Raw genomic sequence first — 8,753 nt, 5'->3', positions numbered from 1 at the left:
GTAATAGGATGGAGAGACTATAAATAAAATCAAACTCATGTCAATTAGCCATAAATATATGGTCAAATAAATTGTTTCTTCAATAAATTGTATTGAATATTTTTATTCAATAAACTATACACCATACCCTTCAGCTTTATCCATCTTATATTAAGGTATATTAAAATTGGTCTTTTTCTTTTACAGTAGGGATTTTTCCATTGTATATAATTTTTCATTGTATATACAGTATATACTGAATCTTCCTTATCCACTTTTCTATACTTAAATACTTAACTGTTTCCAAATATTTGCTATTGTAAATACTACTCTAATAAACATAATTTTTATTTAAAAAACTGACAGCAATATGAAAAAGAAATAAAACTAGGACACTAGCAAACTCTTCATAAAAATTAATTAAATGGGTTAAACGACTTAAACATTGAACCTATACTTAAAACTCTAAGTGTCATTAGAAATAAAAATAAGAAATGTGATAAAAATATAATAAGAAGAATTTCAACCTAGAAATTTTGGTTAAACTTAAATACAATACCATAACTTTAAGCAAAGATCTATTATAACAGGAATGGCATTATGTAATATGACAGAACAATATCCCTTGCCCAGATTTTAAAAGAAACATGTCAACTTTTTAGTACATTACAACTATACTTCAGAAATACAATTATTTTCCCCCAAAGTGCTATTTAATAGTTTAGAAATCAAAATGTTCTTTAAACAATGTAACAAATAAGAATCTATAGATATTCTTTTAAAATATCAATAGCTTGGGCCAGAGATAATACAGGGCTTCCCTTGCATGTGAATGACTACAATTTGATCCCTGGCACCCATATATTGTCTTCTGAACACTTCAAGAGTGATTCCTGATCACAGAGCTATAAGTAATTCCAGATAATTCCCAGGTATGAGCCAGACCCCACAGTGAAATTAATAGCTGGTAGTATAGCAATTCAACTTTAGTCTGTTTATCTTTTGTTTGTTTGGTTTTTTGATTTTTGGGCCACACCCAGTGATGCTCAGGGGTTACTCCTGGCTACATGCTCAGAAATCACTCCTCACTAGGGGGACCATATGGGACTCGGAGGGATAGAATCACAGTCTAGGCTACCGAGGGCAAGGCAGATAGATGCCTTACCCCTTGCACCACCACTCTGGCCCCTCGTCAGTTTATCTTTACACAATTCAGAGTACAAAATTCAAAAGCCTAGTCTCCAAAGAAACTTATGAGTTAAAATAATTATTAAAACATAGTAATATTCTTCAAAGCTAATATACGTATACTTTTTTTTTTCTTTTTTGTTTTTTTGGGCCACACCCATTTGACACTCAGGGGTTACTCCTGGCTAGGCACTCAGAAATTGCTCTTGGCTTGGGAGGACCATATAGTATGTTGGGGGAATTGAACCACCATCCATCCTAGGCTTGCGCTTGCAAGGCAGAAGCCTTACCTCTAGGCCACCACTCTGGCCCCATAAGTACACTTTTTAACATTTGACACTTTCAAAAATATTCTATTATGATTGTCTTTATTGAAGTAAAATTATTATAAAATATATTTTCTTACTCAGATTGAAATGTAAAATATGCAAGAACATAGGAGGTAAAATAGACTATATATAGGTCTCTGAAGAAGTCAAATACAAAATAAGTAGTGAAAATAATTATGAGAAGAAATGAAATATTATATAAGTTTATATATGTGAGTAAAACTCAAGTAATTTAAAGCAGATAAATTGATCAGATAAAAAATGTTTTCACTAAGAGCTACATATAGTTGCAAAGAGAAAAGAAACAAAGGCTGTAAGAGTATACTTTACTTTGTCAACAGAGTTTAGCATGGAAAGAATATTTTAGCAATTAAAATAAAATATAAAACTTATTTATTTCAAAATAAATATTTTATTCACTCTAAATTTGAATGAAAATGCCACAAGTAATTTTAAACTAATACATTTTATTGCTGATTTTCCAAAATGCAACTCTTTCTTTTGGTGCTTCCTTTCATTTGCTTATTTCCAAGACCACTTGAAAATGTTTATCCTTTCCTAAAAATACATACATCCAGAACTTTCTGGTATCTAAATGCCAGTTTCGTTAAAGCCTAACCTTGGCTGTGGAAGAGGCCTTTATTCTATTATTTTAGGGATGGCATCCTCTATTTCAGAGCAGAAGTCTGATCTTTACTAGCATCATTCAAATCATTAGCATTAAACACCATCTTTCAAAATTGTTGACCTTATATGGACCACTGGTGCATTAGAGCTCTCTTTAAGGATAGTGCTACTATTCATATTGTATATCTGCTCATTTTTCATCTCATATATTTTAACTATTGATGAAAACTTACTTTATCATGTGTTTATTTTCTAGTTTTCTGTTTTGTAACTTTGAACAGTTGGTTGAGATTGATCTTCAGTGGGAATCTCTTCATCAGAAATCTCAGTTGTTAGAAGTTAAATTTCATATTCTAGAGACAGAATTTCAGATGAATTGATTTCACTTGGGAGGGACTGAACCTCACCAGAGTCCTCCTCAGCTGCTGGAGGCTGAAATTTAACTGGAGATTTCTCTTCAGAAGGTTGAGACCGGAGTTCTGCTGCACCCTTCTCATCTCCTAGCGACAGATCTTCAGATGAACTTTCTTCAATTGGGGTTGATGGAGCATCACCAGAATTCTCCTCAGCTGCTGGAGGCTGGAATTCAACTGGGGATTTCTCTTCAGATGGTTGAGACTGGAGTTCTATTGCACCCTTCTCAACATCCAGATACAGATCTTCTGGAGTTTCTTCAGTTGTTATATATTGAGCTTCCCCAGAGTTCTCCTCCTCTGCTGGAGGCTGAAATTCAACTGGATATTTCTTTTCAGATGGTTGATATTGATGCTCTGCTGCATTCTTCTCGTCTTCTTGAGACAGCTCTTCATATGAAGTTTCTTCAGTTGGGATAAACTGAACTTCACCAGAATCCTCCTCAGCTGCTGGAGGCTGAAGTTCAACTGGGGGTTTCTCTTCAGATGATTGAGCCTGAAGTTCTGCTGCACCCTTATTATCATCTAGATCCAGATCTTCTGGAGTTCCTTCAGTTGGTACATACTGAACTTCACTAGAGTTCTCCTCAGCTGCTGGAGGCTGAAGTTTAACTGGAGATTTCTCTTCAGATGGTTGAGATGGGAGTTCTGCTGCACCCTTCTCATCTTCTAGAGACAGATCAGCAGATGAACTTTTTTCAGTTGGGATAGATTGAGCTTCACCAGAGTTCTCTTCAGCTGCCGGAGGCTGAAATTCAACTGGAGATTTCTCTTCAGATGGTTGAGACTGGAGTCCTGCTGCACCTTTCTCATCTCCTAGCGACAGATCTTCAGATAAACTTTCTTCAATTGGGGTTGATGGAGCATCACCAGAATTCTCCTCAGCTGCTGGAGGCTGGAATTCAACTGGGGATTTCTCTTCAGATGGTTGAGACGGGAGTTCTGCTGCACCCTTCTCATCTTCTAGAGACAGATCATCAGATAAACTTTCTTCAGTTGGGATAGATTGAGCTTCACCAGAGTTCTCCTCAGCTGCCGGAGGTTGAAATTCAACTGGGGATGTCTCTTCAGACCGATAAAGTTCTGCTACATTTTTTTCATCTTCTAGAGATTGATCTTCAGATAGAGTTTCTTCAGGTGATTTCAACTGAAATTCAGTACTGTGTTCTGCTGTTAGAAACTGGAGTTCAATTGGGGTTTTTTCTTCAAATAGATCAGAGTTCTGTTCTCCTGAATTTTCTAGAGACATATTTTCATCCAGAGATGCTTCATATGATTTTTTAGCAGAGTCCTCCGCAGTTTCTGAAGGCTGAAATTCAAATATGCCTCCTTCAGGTGGTGTAGCCTGAACCATTTCACGTGTCTCTTTAGTTACTGGAGACTGAACTTTATCATGGGCTTCCTCATCCATTGATGGTGAGAGCTGAAGAGACTCTTGTACTGGAGGTTCCTCAGTTGATAGATGCTGAACTTCAAAAGAGGTTGGCTCTATTTTATCATGGACCTCTTTCTTAAGTGCCTCCTCAGCTAATGGTGGCTGGAATTCAGCCACTTCTGAAACTACGGTTATGTTTTCTGATTCATATTTCTCTTCTGGAGCAGAATATTGTGCTTTAATTGATGTATCTTGCTCATCTCCTAAAAATAATTGAGCATCTTTTCTGGTTTGTTTACTAAATGATGATCTCATAATGCTTCCATGACTAATACCTTCACTGATTCTTGTTGCTCCTTGAAACTCAGGATTTTCACTAATAAAAGCTGTGCCCAAAGATTTCTTCATATCTTCATTTGACCTTGAAAAATTAGATGGTGTGCCAATCATCTCAAGTACTGATTCAGTAGAAAGTGTTTGCTGTCCCTTGTCCTGTTTTTCTATGTGAGGATAGCAAATCATTGTCCATAGCAGAGTGTAACTAGTCTGTTGAGATATGTCTCTTCTAAGTTGTATTGACTGTATCCTTTCTATTTTATGAGTGCTCTCTAAATATTCTTGAGATGCTTTTCCAAGAGCAACTGTCTTCTCTTCGGGTACCAGTGTCTTACCAACTGACACAACTTCTTTCTTTTCTTTCTTTTGGTCTGTCTGCTGAGATGCATCAACCTTTTCCTGTTTATAATTTCTTTTTCTCCATTTTTTTTGAATTTGAGAAGACAGGTTATTCGATTCAATTTTAAATTTGCTTCCAGGGATATTATTATTATTAACAGTACTTTTAGTGTAAGATGAGTGTGCTAAGGGGATGTCGTTATTTTCTTTAGTTTCAGTTTGCAAGGATTGATCTACCAGTGGTTGACTAGGTCGTCTTCTCTTTCTAAATACTTTTCTCCCTGCTGAGATAGGTTGATCAGGTCTCTCACTGTCTCCCATGACTAAGGCAGGTGAATTTCAATTAGTTGATTTTAATAAATTAATTATTAAGCATTATGAATATTTCAAATGTTCACTCTTTATTATCTTTAAGCATTGTTCTATCTAGCTCCTTTACAGAACAAAGAAAATTCATAAAATATTGCATTTTGTACTAAAAACATTGATGCTTACCTTATTCAGTAAGCACCTTTCTTATTTAGTGTTTAATTTAGTCTTGCTTCTAGAAATTTTTTCAAGGGTCTGTGACATCACAGTCAACTTTTCCTACAAGGTTCCATTTGTAGTATTTCCAAGACTAAAAATATTAAGATTATATTGCCACCACTTTTATTACCAATTTTTTAAAATTTTTATTATATAGTATGGTCATCATAGTGTCAAAGTTTATTATATTGATGTATAAAGGTACTATAAATTATAACCCACCTCCACTATTACCTTCTATCACTAACTTGTTATCACCTCTACTATAATTTTTATTTTTTACTATCACATCCTCCACTATTTTATGAGTTTTTTAATCCATAATTATCAGTTTTCAATATTTAATATTGTATATACCTTGTTTTGTTTCTCTATATTTTACTAATGAATCATTCAATATTTAACTTTTCCCTCTGGCTAATTTTTCTGTCTGATACTCTCAGTTCTATCCATAATGCAAGAACTATATAGTATTTTGCCTTTATTTTAGGTGGATAATATTCCATTTAATGTGCCACTACTTTAACTTTTTATCTGTATGAACATTTGGTTTGTTTCCACTTCCTGGCTACTCAGATCTGCAATAAACATTGGTGCACATATCTCTTCGTATTATGTTTTTGAGTTTTAGGTGTATCTGACAAAGTAAAAAAAAATCACTGAGCATGGCCCATAAAATACTGTGAGTAAAGTATAAGCAAAACTTTCCAGGATATGATTCTCAAAGGTGTATTTTTTTCAACAATTTTATTCCATTTACAAAGATAATGTAAACAAAAATAAACAAATGAGATCTGTAAAATTAAAAAAAAATTATAGATTTTAATCCTAATCATCTCCCTGACTGCCTGTTTCTCTGATATACATCCATTTGACTTCTATCGCACCCAGAAGAAACTTTGATTCTATTGATCAGATAATATATTCAGTTTTACCCCAGCATAAGCTGTCACCTCCTGGCACAAGTACAATTCATACTCCACTTTCAAACTACAGTCACTAGGGACTTTGTGTAACTAGTAACTCACTTCTGGTTCCATAAATCTATGTCTAAAGAAAAAAACTCACAAAAGAAGTGTAAGAAACCATAGGTTCTTATATTGCAGTCAGAGGAGAGGCAGTCTTAAGAAAGCTTAAAGAGCACTCCTGTAATTCATACTGAACCACAAAAATCACAAACCATAGACAGCAAAGTTTTGCTAGGCAAGGTCTAGAATGAAATTTAAAGAGCAACACTTGGCTGAATCTCTCAAGCAAAAAATATGCACCCTCAGAACGTAATAGGAAAATCACATATCAACTCACCACGTTCAATGAATGAAAATGATAACTTGTAAGGTCCTAATCATTTCAACCAACTCTATAATCTCTGAGATAATGGCTTTAAAGACATTATGTTTAAAATATATAATGAGCTGAAAGAAAAGAAGGTACAGGTAATAAAACACAAGAAATATAAAAGCAAAAATTAGAAGATTACTCTCAGAAATGACAGAAATGAAAAAGTATGTTATGGAAAATAAGAAATTCAGAAGACATCAGTAGCAGAGTAATAGCTACTGAGGAGAAAGTTGGTGAACTTTAGGATGAGATGCAAAATACCTCTAAAAAATAAAACAGAAAATGAGGGAATATGAAAATTAATGAACTGCCCATCACAGAATTGTTGGATAAGTTTAAGAGGAAAAACATAAGCATTACCACAAGGACCAGAGATACAGTATAGAGGGAGAGGGCACTTCTCTTCCACACAGCTGACCCATATTTAATCCCTATAACCAGCATGAGTAGTTCCTGTGTGCAGAGCCATAAATAAACTCTGAACAACACCCTGATAAACCCTGAGATATGGCAAAAAAAAAAAAAAGGAATCATCACAACTTCCGATTAACAATAAGGGGAGATTAAAGAATAATTAATAAATAAAATAATGATAGAAATTTTCAGAGTGGAGAATGTAAGCATAGCAGACATTTGGATTCAAGATTAGATTAGATTAGATTTCCTTAAGACTAAATGACTCCACTTCTTGGTAGCACTTATTAATTTTATAAAGGTATATGAATAATAGATTAGAGGTAAAATATATACTATTTTCAAATGAAATTGAAAAATGCATTTTCTACCTGAAGAACATCAAATAATAAAATTACTGAACTGAAAAAGATATTTTTAACTTTAACTTTGTCCTTTGTATCTGAAAATCTTTGACCCAGACCCTATTAAACAGTCTCTCTATTAGCAAGGATCAGTGAACATTCATTAAGTGTAATTGGAAAATGTACTTAAAACCATCTGCTTATTCTACATCTCCACTTTCTATGCTTTTATTTTTGTCCATTGTCTTCCAATGTTATATATTGCTAAGTTTAATAAAGTGAAATAAATTACTAATTGACAGAGATTCTTATAGCTACTTTCTGCTAATAATTGTAAAACAAGGTATCTAAGAAACTAGACGTAAAAAAGCTTAATTCTAGAATGCAGATATTACCACAATAATTGTACTGATTTTTCTTAAGGCCTAAAGTTACGACAAATGTTTCAACATTGTAAATGTTGAAAAAAATCTAAATCTAAAAATGCTCTGTGTTAGGTATAGGAACTGCAGCCTTGGAATTTTTGTTATATTCCCAATTTAATATTTTTTGATTTTCAACAAAGTGATTTTTTTCTTTTGAATAGGATTTAATTAAAATTTTTACATGGAATGCTAAATCCACAGGATTTAGAGACTGGTTCTATTAAATAATTACACAAAGCAATTTCTGAGTTCTGGAACTAGAACATCATAGGATTGAATTCCAAAGGAATTAAAACAGCAAAACTGTCACCCCACAAATGTTATTGTATAAAAGTTACTTTTTCTTCAAGGGCCTTGTAGGTAAAATATAGTTTAGCCAGTTTGTTCTAGGCTATCTTTAAACTCACCCCACACTATGATAACCTCATTTCGCAGAAAATGGTGATATCTAATCAGTATTCAGTTTCATTTGAACAACGTAACAGTAAAGACTATAGGATATTGCCTAAATATATTAATGAGTCTTCAGGAAGGTGATAATGAGAGCCATTATTATAAGAGAGTATGATATCCCATTCAATAGCATAGAAGGAACTTGATGGTGAGAATTGATACCAAGGCAAAGAACAATATTGTTCTATATGTTTATTTTCTCAAATTATAAACAATAAATTCCCAAAATAATAATACATATTAGAACAATGCTTTCTCTGAAAAAATATATTAAATCTAAAGTTATCTAGAGAATAAAAGATGTAGAAAATTGCTTAAGTCAATTCTTTTTATTTTATTTCAGTTTTTGGGCCACATCCAGCAGCAGTCAGGGATTACTACTGGCTCTGTACTCAGAAATCACTTCTGGAAGCTCTGAGGAAGTATATATGATGTAGAGGAGCAAATCCAGGCTCAATATGTACAAGGCAAATGCCCTACACACTGTGCTATCACTCCACCCTACACCCCACCCCACCTTGTCAATTATTTTTAATCTACCTAAGTAAGAAATTAATATGAGGTGGTGAATGCTGGCTTGTGCTACAGACCAGTGAGAGTGTGCCCCAACAACGAAGGGACTTGTATGGGGTTACAGGTTCGTAGTGAATGTGGGCCATACA

At 33.9% G+C, this 8,753-nt stretch overlaps 1 protein-coding gene across 1 annotated transcript; it reads right to left on the bottom strand.

Moving 5' to 3' along the window:
- Positions 1–2,462: 2,462 nt before the first annotated feature.
- On the bottom strand, positions 2,463–4,907 carry FSCB (fibrous sheath CABYR binding protein). The gene has a single exon (XM_049768948.1). The coding sequence runs from the start codon at positions 4,905–4,907 to the stop codon at positions 2,463–2,465; it is 2,445 nt and encodes an 814-aa protein (XP_049624905.1).
- Positions 4,908–8,753: the final 3,846 nt, after the last annotated feature.

This window comes from Suncus etruscus, chromosome 2, assembly GCF_024139225.1.
Source record: "Suncus etruscus isolate mSunEtr1 chromosome 2, mSunEtr1.pri.cur, whole genome shotgun sequence".
NCBI lineage: Eukaryota > Metazoa > Chordata > Mammalia > Eulipotyphla > Soricidae > Suncus > Suncus etruscus.
The sequence above is the reverse complement of the archived record's forward strand: the minus strand, read 5'-3'. Positions and strand labels throughout refer to the sequence as shown.